The 25,122-nt window shown below is 42.0% G+C and overlaps 2 protein-coding genes across 4 annotated transcripts in view; one reads left to right on the top strand and one right to left on the bottom strand.

The window, feature by feature from the left end:
• Positions 1 to 3,161: 3,161 nt before the first annotated feature.
• Positions 3,162 to 19,436, bottom strand: rcbtb2 (regulator of chromosome condensation (RCC1) and BTB (POZ) domain containing protein 2). Of its 3 annotated transcripts, none has more exons than XM_080772804.1 (12): positions 19,183 to 19,436; positions 17,659 to 17,823; positions 15,900 to 16,050; positions 15,360 to 15,526; positions 14,516 to 14,674; positions 13,943 to 14,050; positions 13,524 to 13,666; positions 12,866 to 13,056; positions 11,804 to 11,930; positions 10,525 to 10,664; positions 9,869 to 9,999; positions 3,162 to 7,595 (listed from the first exon to the last, which is right to left on the bottom strand). In XM_080772804.1, the coding sequence occupies exons 2-12, from the start codon at positions 17,782 to 17,784 to the stop codon at positions 7,455 to 7,457; spliced, it is 1,584 nt and encodes a 527-aa protein (XP_080628930.1). In that variant the 5' UTR covers positions 17,785 to 17,823; positions 19,183 to 19,436; the 3' UTR covers positions 3,162 to 7,454. The 3 variants fall into 3 exon arrangements, with proteins under 3 accessions (XP_080628930.1, XP_080628931.1, XP_080628932.1); XM_080772805.1 differs by having other exon boundaries at positions 17,659 to 17,799; XM_080772806.1 differs by having other exon boundaries at positions 7,510 to 7,626.
• Positions 19,437 to 22,511: 3,075 nt separating this feature from the next.
• Positions 22,512 to 25,122, top strand: part of fndc3a (fibronectin type III domain containing 3A) — a 74,797-nt gene continuing 72,186 nt past the window's right edge. The window contains exon 1 of the mRNA XM_080772536.1: positions 22,512 to 23,069. The gene's annotated coding sequence lies outside the window, so the exon portion shown is untranslated. The remainder of the gene's footprint in view (positions 23,070 to 25,122) is intronic.

Below are 25,122 nucleotides of genomic sequence, written 5' to 3'. Positions count from 1 at the left end.
TTCCATCCTGTATTGATGTTGGTACCATAGTAGAGAGTTGAACAAAATAACTCTACAGTCTGTAATTGTGTAGACTTATAATAAGTAATTAATGGAGATGTTTAACAATAATTTAACTCTTGGGAGCATAAGGACCAATTGTCATCATTTGCATTTTGCTTCAACTAGAGTTCAACCCGTTTCATATCAATGTCCATTATTTATTCAACATTTGAGCCAGAGACAAAATGCAGAGTTCCAATTCTTCTTGTAAAATACCTGAAGAATTCAATTTTTCTAAAGCCAATTGCCATGTCCAGCTACAATACTACTACTACTACTAATAATAATGGGCTATATCTTGCACCACCCCAAACAAACTCAAATGGCACAATATGTTCCCCTAAGACCTATGGGCCTACATCACAAAACTATCTACACAATAACCATATTATTAGAAAAACCATAGCAATATCCCTCAGTTAATGCAATACAACAATAAGGCCAAATATCCCTCAATGACAGTACAAGTTTGACAAATAAAATTATCACCTTTTTCACCTTCTAGCTCGGCACTAATAAAGTGGCAATAAATGTGCAAGTGGCACTTTGTTCCAAAGTTGGTTTGGGCATCCGTCCTTCCTTCCTTTCCTTTCATTAAGTCATCCTTTCCTTTATCAAACAAAACCTTTCTGTGTATGCCGTTGCTCGCTCTTCTATCTACTGCGATGGGTTGAGATTGAGAGCTTGTAGATTTGCTATTTTCAAATAAATATATACAAAACTTGAAAAGTTGGCACACATTGTGAATAATTGTAAACCATTTTAACAAAACAAATACTCTCCAATGGGGGTCCTCGCCTACTCGGCACAATGTATTTATCCAGAAGGGGGTGTATGACTAAATGCATATCAATCAGGGTGTCCTTGACATGAAAATGTTTGAAAACGACCATGCACTGCCCTCTGATCAAAGAAAAAGAAGATAAATCAGAGGGAATTATCTTTTTGCACAGCCCACACAGGTCGTCAAGTCATTTGTTTTGGGGAGTAAGCATTAGGGAGTAGCAAGAACTAGGATTATCCTCTAGTCTATGCTGCAGATCTGGCATGCATCACAGTGTACCAAAACAAAGTGTTTGGCTCTGGGACTGGCACTGAGCCTTATCATGATCCACAACACACTTACTGCCAACAGAAGCCATTACAGAGATATCAACACACAGTGGTGGAAGAAGTAATCACATCTTTTTTTACTTGGGTAAAAGCAGCAATAAAACAATATAAAAGTACAAAGTATTTCCAGAGAGGACGTATAGGGGCTTAGTCCTACTCCTCCTCCCAGCCAACTCTACCCACTGCCAGGTAGTTACCCCCCTGAGCCCAAACCCACAATTCAACATTTTGGTTTTAAGATGTTGATATTAATTTTGTATTCATCCTTAGGACCCCAAATCACACCTTGGAAAGCATGAGTGTCTATTTCAAACAAAGTGTTTTTTGACTGGGGGGTCATATTTTGACAGCAGGAATTGCCTGTCATAAACCCCCCAGTATTAGGATGTATTAGGATGTTGATATTCATTCATCAGCCAACACTCCCCACTCACAGGTAGTAAAAAACACACGTTTGAAGTGAGGGCACTCGTATAGTCATACATTACATTCCGTGCTCAACCAATCAAATCATCTCAAATTTGGTACACACAAACACAAATACTCAACATGGAAATACTCAAGTTAAGTCAATGTACCTCAAAACTGTACTTACGTAAGTACATACTGTAGATGAGTAAATGTACTCAACAGAACACGTTGCTAAACCTGTGGGCACGGAATAGGTACCACAGAGTGTGGGCTCAAAAACAGATCGAGAAATATATTTGCATCCTGACTTCATGGTTGATAAAGGGTTCTCCCCATGATTCAGATAAGAAGCACTGTCTGCAATATAGACCCAGCACTGAACAGCAAAGTTCTGGGTCTGCACTAGCCCAAGATTTAGACTCTCGTAGAGTTATTTTTTTCAGATTCTGACTAATCTCTCTACGAGAGTATAAATCTTGGGCTAGGTCTGCACACACAGTGCACACATTAAGTGGAATGGCAGGAAACCAATTTGGCTTTCATTATGAAGAAACAAAGGCACGTTGCCTTGCGAAATATTTCTTGGTACATTTTTAGGGAATAGTACCAACTCCAGCGAGTAAATGTCTAAACATTCATATCATCGGTGTCGGGTGGAAACCTTGTCCACATCATTTTTAAAGTAGTGAAAATAGCTGCGCTACAATCTTTAATTGAGCTTGTAGATCTGCTATTTTAAAATTTTAACTTTTGTGACATGTGTGTCCCATGTTTTCTCTAAATGTGCAAATATCTTATGTTCAAAAATCCATGCAAGTCATCACTTACTGTAACCACATCAGATCAATGTTTTTGTGCGTGTGTGTGTTGGGGGCGGGCGGTGGCATAGTGTGTGTGTGTTTGGGGGGGGGGCAGCATAGTGAATGTGTGTTGGGGGGCGGGCAGCGGCATAGTGTGTGTGTGTGTGTGTGTGTGTGTTGGGGGTGCATAGTAAGCGGCAATGTGGAGATATGAGGTTTCTACCTGACAGCAGCGATATGAAATGTTTCTTGACACATTTAGGGAACATCAAATCCAGTAAGACTGTGTCTGTAATAACTTGTTTGAGCAGGCTACTGGAAGCCTATTGCAAAATCTACTAATCAGGAAGCTCTTGAGCAATTTAATTGGAGCATTGCCAATGTAAAAACATGGCAACATGCACACACTGCAAGCTACCACCTGTAAGTCAGAGCTATGCAGCTATATGCATACTGCATAATGCTATGCAGTATGTCTCATCCTCTTTACAGTGGGAAACACTGCCTCTCTGTGGCTCAGAACGGTCGTCCCCCAGCTTCAATGTTTTGTTGTCAAGAGCAAAATATTACATTTACATGTAACTTTGCAGGCATTCAGTTGATGGGAGATGGTGCTTTAGCTGTGGCCTGAGGCAAAAACTCGTTGCAAAATGCAGTTATTGCCTAAATGTTCAACTCCTTATTTTAATCATTTGGTAGACTTGCCTTCAGTCAGTCAAATGCACTACGTGAGGCTAATGTACATAGCATAGGCTATAGCATTTTCAATGAGAATACAAGACAACTTAATATTTACCAAAATATTCAAAATGTTTTAATTGGCCTGTTTAAGTAAATTAAAAGCATATTTTATATACAGTGTGTAGATATATATATCATTTGATTAAGCGAGAGAGAAGCTTATGTGGAATAATTTCTAAACTGGGACAGGACAGCATTCAACAAGTTGGCAATTACAACAGACATGCAGTCATGTGGACTCAGTACAAGGTGATAGCAAGGAGAGTAATACAGTGATACAAAACAACCAGACTTATCCATGTTCCCTCCGCCCTGTTGACCCCAGCCCTAAACGCTCAGCCCCATGTTAACCAACCCTAAATCCACTGCTTGTCAATGTGGGGACGGGGGACCCCAAATGGACGCTTGTGGGTCTGTAACTCTCAGTTAAATTAACATTGTCAGTGTTTATTCAACTCTGAGAGCTGTAAGGGTCGCTGGACCCCTGGCGGTCTAATCCCCAACACTATAAGGGAACAGAGGACGCTAGGAACATAGTGACGACCCTAACATGCTATCCTGTGTAAACAAAGGGCGTGAAACCACAGGTGAACCTCTTTGTAAACATACAGAACTCTCCAAGCACATTGGTTGCATTTGACAGTGAAACATCACAGACAGGTAATACATGAAGACAGTATGCATGTGTCAACATATGGCATTTCCACCTGCACATACAGCAGAGGGTCGATTATGAACGTTGGTAGCCTGCGTCACTCAGAGCACCCGAGAGCATATTACACATAACACCTGGAATTAACCACTTAAGTCTGTACTTGGGCCCCCGTAATTTCCCACCCTCTACAATCTCTTCGCCGACAATAGCTCACAATGTGGCGTGTTCCATTATTGACATGCCCAGAATAGGGACTCTAGGGTTCGTGTGGTTAAAATTCAGGTGTAAAATACACCAAACGGCCTCCCAGGATAATAGGACATTTTGTCCATGTTAAGTGTGAATCACAATACCACATACAGCTACTGTGCGTGCATGGAAAGGGATATTTAGGCAGGAATACATGGTGCATTGCAAAGTCAAAAAGTAGCGAGGCAACTGACCAAAAACTAGGTAAGTCAATATAAAATATAACTCATCACAAACTTTTATGAGAGGACAGTGGGTATGGGATGCATCATCTTTCTACAGGATGTAAATGTGATAGTGAATTGACAGTGGGAGTCTGTTACTCTGTTTTGTGTGGGAAGTCTAATTTCCAGCTATAGGTCAGTCACATTTTAATGCTAGGGACAAAATGTCAGGACATCTTGGGGTGCAGTGTCCCCGAATTATTTTTTATCAGAAGTTCTCAATGACGTCAAAATGTAATAATCTTGCCTCCCTTTCCAAAACAATGTTTAGACATTGGAATAAGCAGTATTGCGCTTAAAGAGGTGACGGATTGACTGCAACGTTTTACTCCCAGCCTGCTGCTAAGAAAACAAAAGTGTGTGAACATTAATGGAAAACGGTGGTAAGGATGGCAAACGCAAATAGTTACACAAAATAAGTGGCTAAATACTAGACAAAAAAAAGTACAATCACATTGGTCAGATAAGACCATAATAACTTTTAAGTAAAAAAAAGAAAAAAAGAAAAATGCAATGATATTATGAAGCATATCCCTATAGTAATGAACCAGCTAGTATCACTTGATCATAAAAATGCTACTTCATTCATGTGTTTGGGAATAAAGGCAGAACAAAGTGAAGGCTCTTCCTCTAGTTCCTGTTCATATTACAGTACACTGTATAATGTACCTCCAGCTCCTGTATGCATTACAGTACAATATACAGTACACAGTACAAATATATAATGTACCCTTTTTGCATTCAAAAGATAGGGCAGTTGATAGAGGACATACAATATTTCTCTCCAATAGACGTAATCACATAAAGGATACACACCATTTCCAAAATAGCCGATCAAGAGGCGTTCTGAGCTTGTACATCTGCCAAGTATAATTTATTCATTTGATTTTTTTAATCATCACCTATGCCCAAAATTGGGATACAAATGGTTAGTGGTTGATAACTTTAACATTGATTGTTCAACATCTTTAAAGTGATTTATAGAAACTCTGAAGTCCAACTATTGTAGTCTATCTAGTATCCATCCATGTGTGGCTTCTGTGCTCTGTGACCAAGGAGTGGTGGTTCCATTCACCCTCATTGCATGGCAAAAACAATCTCAAACATTAATTTTAGCACTTAAACGAAAGAAAAGCATATTCTGACAGTATGTTTTTAAACAAGGCTGGTAAACTTAACCAATCAACCCTATAACGAACAATCTGCAAAAATAGGTGATCTACAAGATTACAATGAGTCACTATGAGAGACGTACATTTGTAGATTGGCTAGTATTTTCCCTGAAGTGATTTGGTGTAGAGGTTAATACTAGCGGTCCCAGTATAGAGCCCTGGGGGACTCCATTCAACCAGTATGTCTATAGGGTTTAAGTGGTAAAGGTCATCATTATTGCTCTTATTTTCAAAGTCTGTATTTTATAGATGTATTGGATTTTGTGGTGGTAGAAGCCAGGGTAATATGTGCAGGATTTAGTTAGACAATCTTTACTGTTAACATGACAATACTACATGTACTGTACGGGCAACTAAACGTGTTCAGAAAAGTTCCGACATCCCAATATTCGTGAGACTATTCAAGCTTTAACCCATTAAAACCGGGGCTGCATCTTTTATTTTTATTTACACATATATATAGCAACATACGTTTTTCAGAAAACTCTTAGGACTTAGCAGGCATTTTGTTGATTTGGGGCAGAAACCTCTTAGAAGAGAGCAGATCCACAAGTTTGAAACTTGTGACTTGTTTTAATTTGAATCTTGAAAAGTAACCGTTTGGACACATTAGGTTTCCACCTGACAGAGACGATATGTTGCATCGGCCTCAGGTCTTAATGGGTTAACAAAATCGCTTTCTGGAAACTAATCAGTTAAAAACTGAAAGACAATACCAAAAATCTGTCAGATGTTGCTGTAGCTTATAAAAACAATATTTTATGTCAAAATCTGGATTTTGGCCTTTGAGGGATTATGGTCCGATTTTAACCGAGTTTTGTCATCATGTGTGTATGCGTGAGAGATGATTCACATAAACAAGGTTGTAAGTTTCCAGATCCAATGACAGAAACAACTATTATTTTAAATCAAAAGCAGAGTTTTGGCCTTTGAGGGATTATGGTCTGCCACATAAGCATTTCTTGCTTGGCAACTCCAGTGACATACCAATGACATTCCAAGTTTTACATTTAGTGCTTGCAAAGTTACCACTATAAAGAAACACCAAGTTTTCCATGATTTTTCATAACTAATTAGCCAAGGTTCTGCATGTACGAGTCAAAACAACTACTTTAATTCATCTGATAATGCAAGATCAACCTTGAGATTTATTTGAAACTCAGGTAATTTGTTAACGAGGATCTAATAATGAGACATTCATGTCCAATTCAAAAAGCTTTTCCAAAATGTCATAGATAATTTATGTCCATCTTCCCAAAAATGTTCTAGGCCCCATTTAAAAATTCCATTAACTTTTCCAGGATTTTCCTGAGACCGTGGGATTCGTGGGAACCCTGCAGCTTATCAAATGTGAATATGGTTGCTGTTTTGTAATGTGGAATGGGCCATGCCTCTTTGAACCCCCTCTGCCCTCCGATGCATAAAGCTCAATTGGTATTTAGTGACATCTGACTGATCTCCATTCATGACAACTAGAACAGAAGGGTGAGTTATACTTAGTCGCATGCCAATGCTGTGCACTGACAATAGCCCATCTACAAGCTCACAACGCATCGCAGCATGTTGTTGACATTACAAAAAAAAAACATTTTGATGAACACACTGTGAGATGAAGGCCAGTCATAGTCTTCTCGGCTTCCTCTCATATTTAATGCTTTGTTTGTCTTCGTTTACAGTCATGGCTGACTGTCGCTCTCACAAGCATCAAGCTATCCACACTAGGTAACAAATAACTTGGCTTGGAGCTGTGTTATTTTCAGTGAGTGACACTGGTGAGCTACCAAGTACGGTATATATGTTACAGTAAAAGTGAGAAACCAGTGAAAGTGAGAAAACCGGTGCGAGGAGCGCTGGGTTTCGGGCCGTGGCTGGACTCCCTTGGGGGTTCCGGCCTCAAAGACCCCGAACACAGCCTCCCGGCACCCCTGTTTTTCTCGCTTTTACTGCATCACCAAAAGCCAATCCGCTGGATGTTTTAGTCTTTGGATGTTGGCTCGGTTTTGTTCCCATCCTGTCCCATGTCTGATCTCACCAGTGCCACTGCTAGTCAGTTTCTGAAGGCGCCGTAGCGGCTAGCTTTACTGATGAAGTTCTTAAGCAGCTCGTGGTCCATGTCTGCGAAAGCCTGGGTCTGGGTGACCGCCGTAAGGTGGTTGACACAGAACTTGAAGCAGAAATCCTCCAGGTCCTAAAAATGAAGAGGGCTGGACTGGTCAATGCTGCGGAGCACAACAACAGAGAGTAGCATTGGCCCATAGAAACAGCTAGTGCACTTAAAGACAACAGGGTTGTGTGTCCCGAAACTGGCCACTAGCTGTGTACATAACTATAATCTACCTGATCTTGAGGCCTACAAAATCGGGAAAAGAAAATCCCCTTATCAACTAGTACCACTACCAACAAGGTCGACTAGTGGATTTACTAGTCGACTAGTAAACTAGTCGACTAGTTGCTTAATGCCCTAAGGTGTACTGTCCAAAAAAGTGTTTCGCACAAAGCGGCCTCCTGGTGTCGCTATAAGAGGCCAATGTGAAAACCTTGGGGCAGAGGTTCAGCTGTGGCATTCAGGGAGTGTGTGTGCAGACTCAGAGTATGGCTGCGATCAAGCCATCGGTGCCAGAGATTAGCTGTCCACAGACAGACGGACAGACACACACACAAACACTGACGGACGGATGGACGGACAGAGTGCAAAACATACTCTCTCCCCAAGCCTTCGCCCTGGTGGAAAAACAGTATGTAGCTGTACCTAGCTTTGAATTGATTTCCGAAAGTGGGGGTGAACTCCTACCAGGACTCTAGGTCACAGGCTCATTTGAAATGGAGTGGGTGTGCACTCATACATGGACTCCAGGTCACAGGCTCATTTGAAATGGAGTGGGTGTGCACTCATACAAGGTCTCCAGGTCACAGGCTCATGATGCTGTCTGGGAATTGTCTTCCACTCTATTGCCTGTTCAAGGCAATGTGTTCCTCAAATAGCGCCTTTTCTTTTCAATGATCCTCCGTTGTTTCTTTAAAAAGACTACCTGCATTTAAAGAATGACTCGGTCATAACTGCCAGGTGCAGAAAGCTTTCTTTTATGAACATCTACACACTATACTGTACATTCTACAGTATAATCAGTTTTTGTGCCGCAGCCTCTGCCTCAGCTCACAGCTTCGTGTTGCGATGTTCAGAGTATGGGATCTATGCCTTCAGACTATGGGTTTTATGGTTAAGTCTCCCATTGGCTTAGAGGCAGCCTAGAGACAAGGCAGCCAATCATGAAAAAGTGTCCACTACGGTTGCTACTAGAGGTAGTAAATGTAGTCCAGGCTCTTTTCAAGCACCTCACAAAAACTCTTCTCCATTTGCTCCGATGGTTACAAACCACATCGCCCCCTTGATATCAGATTGAGCATTATTTTGGTGCATAGTCGAGGGGTGGGATCACATCTTTATGTAGACAATCATTTTGCAAACTGGTGAGCAAATGTAGTATCGCCAGATCATCATTTTAATTTATTTTATGTAAACTCAAAGAATATATAAGCTTCTCAATTTAGAGTAGACATCAGAAGACATCTTGGCATAAACGTATTCAGAGAACACACACATCATCCATTGTCAATGATAAGCTAATATAATAATTTAAAGTTGCACATCAACTTCATTTCAAGTTAGACAATCTAAATTCAGGAAACTATATGTGATGGGTGTAAACAATGTGTGTCTGTGTGTCTCTATGTGCAGGGCGTTGCTGAGCTCAGTATAGAAAGAAAAGTCCAGCCAAATGTATTGATAATGTTTTGGATGTGCCCGTAAGGTTCTTGAGCAGCTAGCCATTATGCCAAGGCTTCTCAAAGTGGGTGCTGTGTCACGCTAGGGTGCCATGATGCAAGTCCAGGGGTAGATTTATAATATATCAATATCCCTTCTGTTTAACCACTTAAACTAGGCTTAGTAAGACGGACCACCAAACTTCCTCGCCAAAACAGCTGATCTACAAACTCACAATCGGCTATTTTTTGGCAATTGCTCCTCCAGAATAGGGATGCTGGGGTTCAAGTGGTTAAATGTCAAGTCTGAAGTTAAGTGAGCACGCTGAGCACTTAATTAGCTTGAACATAAATAGTAGTTAAAACCAGTTTGGATCATGTGCCCATGTCTGATTTCACGCTATTAGAGGGATTATACATCCCATACATTTTCAATGGCACAGATATATTTATCAGATACCCAGCCTTCATTTTCCCTGGGCGAGGTAGTCATTAAAGGACTGAGCATCAGCTTGTGCTGATTGGTCAACTGCCATATCTTCCCTATGGAACACACACACGCCCCCCCCCCCCCCCCCCCCCCCGGGAGCAATTAAGTTCCATCGTATGATGATCGTATCACAGTGACAAAAGCACTTCCATCCGTGTTGTTGTTGACTGCGGTGTGGTGTGCAGGAAGGGAGCAGCAGAGTGACTCACCCGCGCCTCGTACTTGACAGCGGCACAGAGCAGCGTGATGGCGTTCTCCTCAGAGATGCCTCTCTTGATGGTCTCCTGACACAGCCTCTTCAGCCGGTTCTCTCTGTAGTACGTGGCCAGGTCCAGCAGCCCTGCAGTGAGTGCACACACAGCCAGTGGTGGATAAAGTACTCGCTTTTCTTTTTTATTTATATCCCACGATTTTGTAACTTATTTTCACTCCTGTGTCAATTATCTAATGTGATCCTGGGCTCTACACACCCTCCGCCAACCTGGGGAGAGCAACGGACTTGAACTCATAGCGTGCCTTCCACTCTTCCGGCGTACTTCCTTTCCCAGTGTAAATTCTTCCGCCCTCCCGTCAACACACATCGCTCTAACGAACTGGAGCGGCCAATGAGGCATCTATTTTTGAGTGGTGCAACCATTCCAAGAACAGCAACGTGACTATGTTTAGAGTACCAGTAGGGGCAAAAGTGGCACTGTTGTGCCAGAAACAGAGAGAGAGAGATAGTGTTGCACTGTTGCCTGCTAATTAGAGACAGAGAGAGAGAGAGAGAGGCAGGGGGAGAGGAGAGTTGCAACACTCAGTTCACATGCGTGTGATTTTTTTAAATATCTATGATCACATCTGTGATCACACAGGCTGAGGTTACCTATAGCGTCCTCTGGTGGCAGGTTGATGCTGTCAGTGTACAAGTATTCTAGGAAGGCTCTGTACACCAGGTATGAGAACTGGTGGATCTCAATCGATTCCTCATCGCTCTCATTCAGCAGTGCACGGAAATGCTCACACCTGAAACACATCAAGGGAGACTCTGAAGAGGTTATGCTGATATTGATATATAAACATGACATCACATGCATTGCGTTCAAATATGTCCCTCTATTAGAAATGCTTGTAGATTTGTTTTTTTTTGGGGGGGGGGGGGGGTGCAAATCGTTATACACTTTTTAAAGCAAACATGTTTAACTAAAATCTTTGCTTCTGGGGTTCAGATGAGGGGCTGGTGTCCTTGACACATTTTAGAACCACTGACAGAAACATACTTGTACGTTATTTTCAGAAAACTGACGACCCATTTCCAGAATCAGCCTCAGGTCTAAATGGGTTTAAATGTCGCCCGGTGCGTGCTGCTGTTTTCCTCCAACACGCTGCTTGAAGCTGCAAGAAGAATGATTGTCATTCTCCATGATTAATTCTCTGACCAGATCAAAGAGGATCAAGAAGATCATGATTGTGTGTTTGTTTGGACAGAGTGGACTGAGAGCCGGTGTCTGCAGACGGTGAGACTCCTTCCTCCTCGCAGCCGGCCGTGTGTGTTATAAAAAGAAAAAAGGGGAAACTATAGCTCTGTCAACGCATCCTCGTGACATCAACAGGAAAGGGTAGGGCGGCCATAACACCCAAAGCGGGGGCCCTTAACCCGTTAGGACCTCAGGCAGATTCTATATGTCTTCTAAATACTACGTTCTCTGAAAAACCTATGTTGCTATATTAGTGGTGCTAAAACCTATGTTGCTATATTAGTGGTGCTAAAACCTATGTTGCTATATTAGTGGTGCTAAAACCTATGTTGCTATATTAGTGGTGCTAAAACCTATGTTGCTATATTAGTGGTGCTAAAACCTATGTTGCTATATTAGTGGTGCTAAAACCTTTTCATGTCAAGGACCCCCAACATTATATGCATTATTGCATTTGGCTGCAGACCCCCACATCGCAAATATATTTTGTGCCAGAGACCTCCAGAAGCAAATATATATTCAAAAAAAATTAATTTCTTCCCGGATTTATCAACAATTGCAGATCAACGACTTTTGTTTTAAGACAGAAATGCATAAATGTGCGGGATGGTTGGGACACAACAACTAAATTGGGAGAGAAAAGTAGCTGCAACTTAATTGGCTACCTCAGTATCATGGTTTGTGTACCTGATTTTGAGCAGGGCTTTGTGAACATGGATGCATTTCCCATCAACCAGGAACTTCAAGTCTGAAATCTCTGGGCTGTCGAATTCCCTCTTCAGAGACTGAGCCACGGTCAGATAGTCATCGCCATCTGCCACACAGAGAAGGAAGCGTCATCGTTAAAAAATAAAATAAATGAAAATAATCTATTATATGCATGTTTTTTCATGTATAATAAGATGTGGGTATCTGACAAACAGCCAAAGTACAGTATATGAATCTTTCATAATTTTACAAAAGATCTGCCCTCTTTTTATGAAGACTGCAAATACATTAACGCTTATGATGTACCACGGAGAGCAGAATAAATGCAAAGGTTCAGGTTATTACACTAATTAGCACATCTTCAAGCCGAGAAGGGAGAGGGAGAAAGTAATTAGTGGAATCCTCTGAGGTTTTGTTGGAAACCATTATACCATTTAGAAACACACAATGTTTTGAGTGGAAACAATTATCTGATTCAGTGATTTCCCATGAGCAGGTTATAATAAATTATTATTGTATAACCGTTATATAATACCCATTCCAGAAGCCTACCATTTAACTCAACGGTGTCATTTTTGCTTTAAATATGTGAATCCAGTGGTTATGTCTGAAACTCTGAGAGTTGTGGGGGTCTGTGGCCTGGGGGTCCTTGAAATCCAGAACTTTGAGAACCACTGATGAGAATCATCCGCAAAGGATTAGGCCTGTCACATTTATGACATAAATCATCTAATCGCAAATATTTGAGATAAGCGTGATTCTTTTTCATAATCGTTTTCATGTTGAAAAATGCAATTTTTGAATTATTAAATGTTGGCAGTAATTCCTTTGTATATTTAATTTATTTGTAATATCTGCCCTGCGCAATTTGTAAAACCAAACAAATGACCGGTATATTTGTATTTATATATTCAAATGTTCAATGCCAAAACCTCAATTCAATGGCAATCATTTGTGTGACAATTAATCGTCAACTTAAAATTTGTAATGGTGCGACAGCCCTACAAAAGGATGCTGTACTGGACACTGTGCCACTCTTACCCACGGTGAGGAGGTGCCAGGTGACGGCCGGCGTGGCGAAGCAGGCGAACACGTCGTCCGTGCTGCTGAAGTGGGTGAGATGCGGGCTGGCCACGGCCTGGCCTCGGCACTGACCCCACATCAGAACCTGTCCGCTCTGGGTCTTAGCAGCAGATGTGTGGCTGGTGTGACACGCAGCTACCTCCACCATCCTGGGACAAATAATAAAACAGTGGTCGCCGTGTTGAGTTCGTCGACTAAAACCACAACCTTTCATCGACTACCTTTTTTTCACTAAGGAAAACTAAATACAAACTAAGCTATGATGACTAAAACTAAATATATTGACAATTTTGTCAACAAATACTAGACTAAAATGTTAGAGAGGGACTAGTGGAGAAGAGAGCCAGTAGAACAAAAAACAAGTAATTTTATGCTTGGTTCCATGCTGAAAATAGCAGATCTACCAACCAAAATTTGGTTTGTTGGCAACTTGGCATTTAATGCCTGGCCTCCCACACCAAACCTGGGCACAAATCCAAATGCCCGTTTACGCGTACCTCAAACTGAATTCTTAATGCACCATCATGCTTTTCTTCCCAATCCCCATGTTGGTGAATACTGTAAGTCAGTCATACTGTATATTCCCTCAGACACACGTAAGGTCCATATAACTAACCTCTCCTTGTCTGTGTTGATCTGAGTGGGAAGAGCCTGGTTACTCTTGTTGCCGGTCCCCAGCTGCCCGTAGGAGTTGGCACCCCACGTGTAAACAAGCCCCTCATCTGTAAGGGCCAGTGTGTGGGCATAGCCACAAGCAATCTGTATAGTGAACAATACAAATGGAATATGAATAAACAGTTATTACTAATAAACAATTGTTGTGGAATTCATGGACGAATTCACGATTTCGATGAAATAAGTTCCATGTTTTTGAGACTTTCCGGAAGACTTCTAGTTCTAATGGTTTCCGGTACGCTTGTTGATGAAATTGTCATCATAGCTTAGTTTTTATTAGTTTGTCAGTGAAAAAAGGTAGTCGCCGAAAATCATTCGTCGTAGTTTTGGTCGACAGAATCAACATCGTGTGGCACTCACTTGGACAACGTTGACGCCCTGGAGGGCAGCGATCCTGCAGGGTGTCTGCTGATTGCCATTGTTCCCCAGGCCTAGCTGCCCGTTACAGTTGTAGCCCCATCCGTAGGCCTGCAAGTCAAATGCAGCACATGCAAGGTCAGGTGCAATCAATTTAACCGATAATTAAAATAACCGATTTTTATTAATACATTACAGCGTACAAACTCACAAAGCGTCATAATGCAACATGTCGGCTATCTTCACATAGTGCATGCCTTTATTGATAGTATAGTAGTTTGACAGGAAAGGGAGAGACACGCAGCAAAGGCTGTCGGGATCGGACCCGCGACACGCTGTCAGCTTACATTGAGCCTAGGTGGCAGGCCGGTGCCCGCCTGCCCGGACAAAATACAAGAATTTTGGGGGTCCTTGACATGAAAAGGTTTGAGCACCACTGATATAGCAACCGTTTTCAGAAAACGGAAGACATTTGTAGAAATCGGTCTCAGGTCTTAATTTAAGTTGTTGCTGCGGAAGGGGAATCTATGCTAAATGCCTAAATAGTAAATTGGTATTGTAAAGAAGCGGGGTTACCTCTCCATTGTCCAGCACGGCCATGGAGCAGAGTTGGCCGCACGCTATGTTCACCACCACCTTGTTCTGCAGACAGCTGCTGACCCGGCGTGGCGTGGGCTGGTTGGCGGTGGACCCTGAACCCACCTGGCCTGAGTTGTTGTAGCCCCATGCAAACACCTGGAACATGCGCACACGAACGAACGGGAAATTGAGGCCCAATACATTACAATGTCGGCAGTGCAGACATTGCAGTTTCTCCTCCGCTCTGGTGTTGCAATCGCCACTTTGGAATACTTTTCAACACTGCGACAAGAGATTACACCCTTTTAAAGCAGATTTTCATGACAAGCTAGGACAAAGTCGGTGAAGTGGCTCTTCAAAGGTTAATGTAAACTCGGCAGGGAGATCTGGAACACGATTGTTTAATCACAGCAGGGAAACGGCTTAGGAAAGCCAGACAATATTGTTGGCTGCACAGAAAAAGTGAAACCGACAGCACTACCAACTGTGCCACTGTGCCCCCAATCTACACCATTTAATTATAACCAAGATATTCGATAAAAATAATAATATTTGAATGCCATATTTAGCCACTACGACAAATGCCCAACTGCTAGCCTAACATTGCTAACAAGTAGCGAGTGGCGTGTGAGATGAGGCTGAGCGGCAGAGCAGTGTTATCAGACCGTTTTCACTGAGACCACGTGATGTACAGTATGTATCCTATAATATGATATCTTTGGGCCGTGTCATAGTCCCTTTAATAGATTAAAAACAAACACTCATTCGAACTGCAGACTGTACATTGTACAGTCTGCAGTTCATTCTTCCATTAGTTGCGGTGTGACAGGACAGCGGTCACCTCTCCGTCTGCTGTTAGTGCAATAGTGTGATGGGAGCCGCAGGCCACCTCCGTCACTCTCTTGCTGAGGAGGTTTGTGGAGACCAGGGCCGGGGTCATGCCATGGTTGGTGGTCCCATTGCCCAGTTGGCTGTAACCATTGTGGCCCCACGCGTACACCTCTCCATCTGTAAGGGGACAAAGAGCAATCTCTCCTTCAATGTTGATTCAATGATATTTTTCTAAAATGTCATTGGTTCGAATCGCTGGTCTCATCTCCACTACTGTTTTATACCCCTTGAGCAAAGGTATGCTCATGGGCTCACTGGACCAACACAGCTGTGTGAACCTGCATTGGGTTCCACTGGAGCAAATAGGGTTCTAATTCATTTCCAGCCTTCTTAAAGAGTGGATAAACAAAGCAGGGAAAAAAACAATAGAAACTACTTTACAAGATGCAGAGTAGCTTAACACTAATCGCATTATACAACTGCAAAAAACAAAGAAAAACAAGACACTGTCTTGCCTTCAGTACAACAGCACACTATCAATTTATTTCACCTGCTGTAGCGATAACCACATGGGGTCCTGTTCCGTAGCTAAGCGTCACAATCTTTTTCCCACACAGCACATCAATCCTTCGCGGCTCGATGGTGCTCTGAAGGTCCCCAAGTCCCAGGCATCCGCTGCAGTTGGTACCCAGAGCAAAAACCTGAGAATAACAAATAAAATCAATCAATAGTACCACTAATAAAATGTAATACATCCGTTTCAAACTTTACATATATATGGTGGCACAGTCTGTAGCGATGTCGCCTCACTGCTAGAACTAGAAGGTCCCGGGTTAGATTCCTGCCGGGGATGCTGGGGCATGTTCTTTCCTCTATGTCATCAGCAACCAATACCCTAGTTACCCTCACAAAAACATGCAGTAATCCTGGTCTCTATACTGGTCAACCTGGGAGCCTGATAGAGGGGATAGGAAGTGGTTGGAATAATGTGTTCCTTCCGGGGCTACGTCCTACCGGGAAAACTCCCCCCTGTCAGGTGATGAGAATCGGCCTGCTCACTCCTCATGCATTGAAGGAAGCATGAGGTCAGTTCAGGGCTCTCCCAGGTTGGCAGAGGGAGAGTAGCGCCCAGGATTACAGTTTAGGCAATTGGCGTGAAAAAATGGGTTGGAAACACGGAAACACACACACACACACACACACACACAATCCAGCAGTGATGGGCGACAGTCTCTCAACTACGGTGAAAAGCCACTCCGAGTTGTGTTTTGAGAAGCTACTTTTTATTATCCAGGAGGAGGCAGACAGATCTGTAAGCCTGTATGTATGGCTTACATGGTATTAACTCCTGGGGGCTGTAGGAAAGATGAGGAATGTGCAGAATAAATACTAATATGTAGCAGGCTCTACTGGATGATTTAGCAGAAGACAGCACTCCAGAATGCCACAGTAGATTATGGCTGTTGAGGATTTATTGTAAAAACAAGATTAGTCAAGCCCACTTGAGCCAAACCCAGGATACTGCTCGTATCTGTGGCAGGTGCTGGATGGATGCATAGCTAGCTACAGTATGACAAGAGGAAAGCTGTTGTGTTTTGAAACACAGTGGCTCGTAAATATAATTACCCTTGATTATTATTATTGTTTAATTATTTTCAAATCCACCATTCCACCATTTTATCAGGGGAAAAACACTTTGCAATTACATATACTACTACTGCTAATCACATTGTTTTCATCATTACAGTTCTCATGTAGCGCTACAGCCAAAGCGAGCTGGATAAAACAGACTGCTCTACTCCACTGACCACAGTGACTGAATGGATTGTTTTCCTGACCCACACAATGTTGTAAAGGAAGCAGGGGAGTAAGGACACTTCTACTATAGCTTCCTGTGGGACACAAACAAGGCTCACTCGGGTATTAGGCCTCTGACTGTGACTAAATATAGCCTCATTTGATCTGCTTATACCTGTGTTTGTGTGTGTTGTGTTGGAGGGGCAGAATACCATTGAGTGAGATGCCCGTTGCCATGACTTTTCTATTCATTCATAAGTGGAAAGTACAATACAGTTGTGGGCCGTAAGGATTTTGCAAGTGGGCTCCCAAATAATTGACAAAACAGTAAGATGTATTAATATAGCTTTTTTTTATTTTCAAGTGGCCACTGATCCAGAAAAGGATGTGAATCATAGTGAGTGTGATTCACTATGCGAGTACATGGTGATGATAAAGTACTGACTGACTGTTTGTTCCATACCCCTGGTGTGTAACAACCAGTCTCAATATCAGTCACTCATGGGCCTTACCTCATCATTAACAGTGACATAGAGGGCTTCGTTTGCAGCGCTGCCAAACACACACGCCTGGCGGATCAGTCGCAGCTCCTCTGGGAGGAGCAAAGCAAACACTGGCCACTTGCCAATGTCCAGCATGCTCTTCTGCTGCTGCTGGGAGACCAGGAACAGCAACAACTGAGAAGTAATCCCAATGAAAAGAAGAACAGATCGATTGCCCGTCAAATATTTAGGAGGAGACTCGGATCCGACAGCTTACCAGATGCCAGCTGCATCCTTCATGAAATGAAGCAGTGAAAGTGATGGCTAACATTTGTGACCCCAACTTAAACAGTGTTGTCCACTTAAGGAGCAGTTCACCCCAAAAAAATACTTATTTTCTATTAATTTCACACCCCATGAAGGTTTGAATTTGTGGAGGTTTATTTTGTTTTTATCGCATTCCAAAGCCAAATACTTTGATGAACGGGTCATCGGTCTATAGGAGACTTAGTAGGAGACACTTTGAGTCAAACAGTAAAGGGATCTGCCCCCCTTCCTTTTTCTCTCGACAACAAATGTCTTCTGTGAAGGAAGTATTGGGACCGTCCACCAGTGACATCAACCATGAGGAATTCAAGCTAATAGAAACTGCAGGCTTTCTATTCCTGAAAAGTTGCATTGCCATAATGGAAGCAATCGTTCTCACGATAATAAAAAACAAAATATTATCATAAAACTGCCTAATGAAAACAAGCCATAGTGGTTTCAATCCTTTTTGCATTGTAAATGTATTAACTGTACTCTTCTGTGCTTTTTTTTGTAAACTGTTAATAAATTATATGCAATCAATGAATCAGCTCCTGCTAAAGATAAGCGCTGAGTCATGACGCTATACTTCACCCTGCTATACATTTACAAAGCTAACGTGTACATAAACGTTCAGATTTAAAATATAAAGTGCTCCCTCCGGGGCCACAGATGTTAGAATTTTGCATGGGCATGTATAATTATATAGCACCCGTGCATGCCGTATTCTTCAATAAAAAGCATTTTAATCCGACCGCTGGCCAGTTTCTCTCTGTATTTTTCGCCCTGCTTTCAACTACGCGGTTCGGTTGGGATGTGTATTGCACTCAGTGATACATTATAACTTTTTGAGAAATGGCCACCGATTGGACAAAAATGCTTTTTATTTAAGAATACGGAATGCACGGGTGCTTATAATAACTGCCCGTACAACATTCTAACACTAGTGGCCCCGGGGGTGAGCACTTTATATTTGAAATCTGAACGTTTATGAACACTTAGCCATGGTTCACATTATGACGCTCGTAATCATCATGACAGTCATGTTTCAGGGCTAATGCACTTAAATATAGAAAGGTGCCAAAAACAGGGTATACTATAGTTCTGCCATGACGAAGTACGAGCGTCATGTGAAACATGGCTAGCACCCAGGGAACAACACTAATACTTACAATGTGCTGTAAATAACTAGCAGTAGTTGTGTCTACTATACTGCCAACATAATGCATCGAGGTGACGTTTGTTTACCTTGTTCCTCCTCCTAGCTTCCAAAGCTGCTAGCGACGTTGCCGATCTCTCCGTGGCGACATTCTAAATTTATTGTTGTCGTCAAATCAAGTGTGTTACTGATCGCATCATCTGAGCCGTGTGCGCATTATAATCCAGCAGTGTCTTTCTTATGGTTGTTGTGACACAGCAGGAACATCGTGGTATGTGTTTAGTGTTGTCTGTCTCCCTAGCGTAACAGTTTGTGAGCAGCCGCACTAGAGCCTTCTGCTTTACTTCCTGTAATCCTGAACGGAGTGTAGAAGACGCAGAAACGTCCCAGCTTCCACTTAAAATGAACGCACCTGCAGTCAGTGCAACTTGAAGCTGGGAAGTTTCGACTTCTTCCTAGAAAAACTAGATCAGGGGCATACTCAGAGTCAATATACAAATTACACTGGCACTGTGGCACAAACACACACACACATACATTGCATATTATTATAGAAATCAGGTGACAGAAAAAAACATTACAATAAATAAGGCACAAAGTTGCAATAAACACTGACAGCTACACCAAAACCTATCCTATCCTATGTCAACCAGTTTTTGTAGGAGGGTTGACCTTTATCCAAGCAGGGCCGGTTCTAGGCATAGGCGAACTAGGCGAACGCCTAGGGCCTCAACCACTGAGGGTGCCTCGTCACAGGGAGAAGATTTTTTTTTTTCATGTATCCCTTACATGGGCTACTGGCCACATGTGGCCCCCACCTAGCTTCTTAATTTTGATCTCAAAGTGCACCAGATTGAAGCATTTTCATGGCAAATTTACAATTTTTATCCGGCGTGGCAAAGCAGGAGGGGGGGGGCCTCTGTATAATATGTTGCCTAGGGCCTCAAAAGGCCTAGAACCGGCACTGGTCGGGGGGGTAGGACCAAGGGATTTGGGATTTGTTTATAAACATTTTGGTATTTGTTTATAAACATTTGTGATTTGTTTATAAACATTTGTGATTTGTTTATAAACATTTTGGGATTTGTTTATAAACATTTGGGATTTGTTTACAAACATTTGGGATTTGTTTATAAACATTTGGGATTTGTAAGTCTCATGGGGGGGGTAGGACCACTACCAGTTGACCTGTAGTAAGTCTCATGGTCGGGGGGGTAGGACCAAGGGATTTGGGATTTGTTTATAAACATTTTGGGATTTGTTTATAAACATTTGGGATTTGTTTATAAACATTTGGGATTTGTTTATAAACATTTGGGATTTGTTTATAAACATATGTGGCCCCCACCTAGCTTCTTAATTTTGATCTCAAAGTGCACCAGATTGAAGCATTTTCATGGCAAATTTAAAAATTTTATCCGGCGTGGCAAAGCAGGAGGGGGGGGGGGGCTCTGTATAATATGTTGCCTAGGGCCTCAAAAGGCCTAGAACCGGCACTGTATCCAAGACATAAAGATATTATTTCTAACAAATATGCAAAGATGTCATACCTATAGGTGCTAGCAACAATAGTTGCATCTTGAATTGAATGATCCAGACGCAAAGAGACAGAGGGTTCATGTAAGACTACACCATATGTCTAGCAAAATATTCATCCAAGCCTGTATTTTAGACACCAAACACAATGAGTGTACAGTAGGTCCCTATACTGAGATTCTACATTTTAGGTACAGAGGTTGTGGGTTCATTCTGATTTGCATCAGTGCAGGATTTTTAACTGCTGCAGTCTAACATACTTGCACACTGATATTGTCTACACTGCCCCATATGACATCCCATTCATCCTCAACAACATTTATTACAACTATTCATTCATTTTTGACATATCTGGGTACCCTCTGTACATTTGACACATCATCTGTCAAATGTACGTGCATTTTGATATCCGGACCGTGGATATTCTCCTGATGAGGAGGATTCTAAAAGCCAATAGCCAATTATAAAAACGAGTTACGTGGAATTTGAACTTATCAGACTGAAAACCACCAATAAACACTAATAACCAGCACGCCACTGTCTCTCTTGTCTGTCTGCCAAGCGTTTCACCTCTATTTGACACATCTGTTATTGCTGAGAAAGTTGGCTGTCCTGTATACAATATACAATTTGCATAAACTCCAGTAGATGGAGACAGAGAGCAAAATGTCCCTAAAGCTCTGACAATGTCATGCATGATTATGTTCTGTTTGTGTATGTATAACACGCTCTAGCAAATGTGCAATATTGGCTAAGTGATACTTAGAGTACTTTAACGCCATGTCCTTTTCTCATTTATTTTTTTCTGAGAAAATGATTGAAACTGGGAAAATCTATCTATCTATCTAACTTTTATTGAAATTAACAGAATTAACCTTGAACCCTGAGCATAGATTGAATTCTGCCATCCAAATTCCAGTTACAGTCTTTATTAAAAAAATAATCACTGTGTGTGTGTGTGTGTGTGTGTGTGTGTGTGAGAGAGAGAGAGAGAGAGAGAGAGAGAGAGACAGAGAGAGAGAGAGACAGAGAGAGAGAGAGAGAGAAAGAGAGGGGAGTTGCACCACTCAGTTCACACGAGTGTGATTTTTACACAGTACATTGTGCTTCAGTATGTTGACAAGCTTCATGGAGATGTTAATTTTCCTTTCCAGCTAGATTTGGCACCTGCCCACAGAGCCAAAAAACCTACTAGTAACTGGTGTACTGACTGGTATTACTGTGCTTAACTGACCGGCCAACTGGCCTGACCTGGGACCCCACAGAGAATCTAGGTTCTATTGTCAAGAGGAAAGTGTGAGACATGAGACGGCTGTTATCAAAGCAAACATGGGTTTCCATAACACCTCAACAGTGCCACAGGCTGATCACCTCCATGCCACGCCCCATTGATGAACTAATTTCTTCAAAAGTAGCCCAGACCAACTATTAACTGCATACATTAATATACTTTTCAGATGGTCGACATTTCTCGTTTTAAAAAAATCATTTATTTTAGTGGTCTCGTAAAATATTCTAATTAATTGAGATAGTATTTTTGGATTTTCATGAGCTGTACGCTACGCCATAATCATCAAGATTAAAACAAAAAAGATTTAAATACTTCACTTTATGCACAATGAATTGAGAATATATGAAAGTTTCACTTTTTGAATTATATTACAGAAGAAAATGATCTTTTACAAAATATTCTAATTCAGTGAGATGGAGCTGTATGTGGCAAGCGTCTGGAATAGAAGGTCTGAACCATAGACTGTAGGTCTGAACTCTGAACTGAAGGCCAGAACCATACTGTACTTCCTTTGGAATAAGAAGACGTCATGCTGGTTGGTGGTGCGTATAGCGCGCATGCGCGAACAGTTCCTGTAAGTGATGGCGACCGTCCAGCCTTTTATACGCGGTGGTGGATAGAGCAGCAGCAGCAACAACAAGGGGCTAGATGGCTGGAAACAACCGTCTCGATCAAATCGGCGATTAGAAAAAGGAAAAAAAGAAAGAAAAACCTCTCACGTTGTGTATTTGCGTATTTATTTCGGAAGCGTCACGTCTTTAATTAGGAAGGAAGGAGGGAAGGATCCGCTTTTATAGTGTGCGAACTCAAGACGAGCCGCCCGCCAGTCGCCACTGAGCCACTCCGTCCGCAACACGGTTGAGGAAGAAGAACGAGCCGGAGGAAAATAAGCTCCCATCTCGCATTAAAATAAACTATTAAGCTAGGTTAGCATTAGGCTAGCCGCTACAATGTTCCCCCTTCCCGTTGATTTGGCAGGGCTTTAGCTTCTTTGGCTAAACGCTAAGCTAGCTGTCCATATCGGCGGTGCTGAAACTGCAGGCTGCTTATCAGTCTGATCGTCTCGGTGTGTTTGGGGAAGCTCCGCAAGCCCAAGGCAGGCTCGTCCCACACCGTGAGACTGACTGCTGCCGCCGACCGACTGACGAGGTAAGCGGCTGTAACTAAAGTGCCTCTCTCTGTCTTTGCTCTGCTCTAGCTGGTGCTAATGTAATGAGAAATGCTAAAAGCACCGAGCACGGTGTCTGAACGAAAATAAACTTTTCTTTTGCTAGCGTCAACATTGGCTAATTGGGTGTAACATTATGCGTCAGCTAGCATTTAGGACACACACACACACACACACACACACACGACACACACAGAGACAGACATAAGTCTGGACTACAGAGTACGAGCCAGTAACTAGTAAATACCATATGGGACAACAGACCATGGTGGCTGGCTGCTCATCTCACAGTCAAATAATCCATTTCACTCAAACCTGCTGGAGCTATAATATGGATACAATCATATTCATTACTGGTGGATGGATGCTCATGCTTGTACCCGATACCGGATTGAGGTTAACTATGTACGTAGTTAGCCAGAGCAGCCATAACAAGTTAGCCAGGCCCATACAGTATCATCATCACCACCATCATTCATCTCATGATGGAAGGTACTTAAGTCAAAATATGTTTGGATTGTAATGAAGGCAGTGGCAGGAAAGCATTTCTCCACATTTGCTATGTCTCTTACAAGGTTGACGGTTGATGGATGAACACTTATACAACAGTTAAGCCTTGATTTTTAAATCCTTATCATCGCCACGTCCATGGCCATCGATGCTGTTCCAACTCATGATGCTTAACAGTGTAAAAACATGTTGTCTTGTCAGAATGTCCCTGGTGAGATTCTGTCCCAGGTGTCCCCTCTGCTTGCTAAGTGAAATCCGTAACTGAAAAGCACTTGGTTTCAGGTTACTGGCTGCTATCTAAGTGACAGTCAAATGTGAGTTGACTGTCGGAGCAAAAACAGATGTGGCGCAAATTTGGATAGATGCTATTTTGTTTGTTTCAGTGAAACAAAAGTACTGTGCAGTGTTGAGTGAATTCTCATTCCTCATTGGGGAGATGGCACTAAACCGGCCACTGTAGACAATTACAGGTGATACAAAGGTGGTCTATGCAATTCATATTTAATAAATGGACTTTGTATTATAATATGCCCCCCAGAGACCTGTGGATCCATTATACGTCCACAGGAAAATTGTCATTAGACTATAATCCTGAAATCCTCCACCTTCTGTTTCGTTTACCCCAGGGGTCAAAGGTGTGATCCCACTCCCTCTACCAACTGTGTTAATACCGTTTAAAAAAACAGTTTTGGGCTGCAACTGGTTTTTAGCAATTATTATTTCGATTATGTTTTTGAATAGTAGAGTAATACAAAAATAACAGATCTACAAGCTCACAATGCATCAAATCATTCATGATGCGTTGTGAAGTTATAGATCAGCTATTTTCACTATATTTCACTATATTTGGATGTTTTCTTTTAACTTTTCTCCTACAATGACATGCCCAAATACTTTTATCTTTTTTCGATTAGCAATGATTTAAGTTATCAATAAATAGATTGAATCGATTATGTTTTGCTCGCCTATTCCAGTGTGTGACTTGTAGGCCTAAATGGCAGCCGAAGCAGCCTGTCACCACCACCACCACCACCCTCATCTAAAGCCAGCCAGTAATACTAGGCTAATCTCTTGCCATACTTCTACTGTAGCAGTAGCTCTCCTGAACCCAGTTCCTTGACCATCACACTGACTGCAAACTGACTTTGTTTAAGCTTAAGCAGGAGGGGGAGTGGCTAAAGCCAACAGATAAGCCAGATCACTGCAAGGTTTAGGGGCGCATGCGCTACATTATAATTATGTTCAAGGACATATGTTCCGTTTCCCCCTGCGCTTTGCTCCTTGGGACACGTTTGTTTTGCAAAAAACTAAATAAACAGAATCCTGTTGAGTAGCTTTTTGATTGGTTAGTAGTATTTAGTTTTCAGCAGAATCACCCTTTCTCCACCACACAAACTGAACAAACCATCAACATCAGTGTTACTACTAAGTACTAAATGTACTTGGCTACTTCACACAACTGCTTCCCACATGTTTTAACCTCACTCCACGAATATAGCTGTCAGTAGGCTGTCATTGTATTGA

This window comes from Protomyctophum bolini, assembly GCF_963924005.1.
Source record: "Protomyctophum bolini genome assembly, chromosome: 9".
NCBI lineage: Eukaryota > Metazoa > Chordata > Actinopteri > Myctophiformes > Myctophidae > Protomyctophum > Protomyctophum bolini.
The sequence above is the reverse complement of the archived record's forward strand: the minus strand, read 5'-3'. Positions and strand labels throughout refer to the sequence as shown.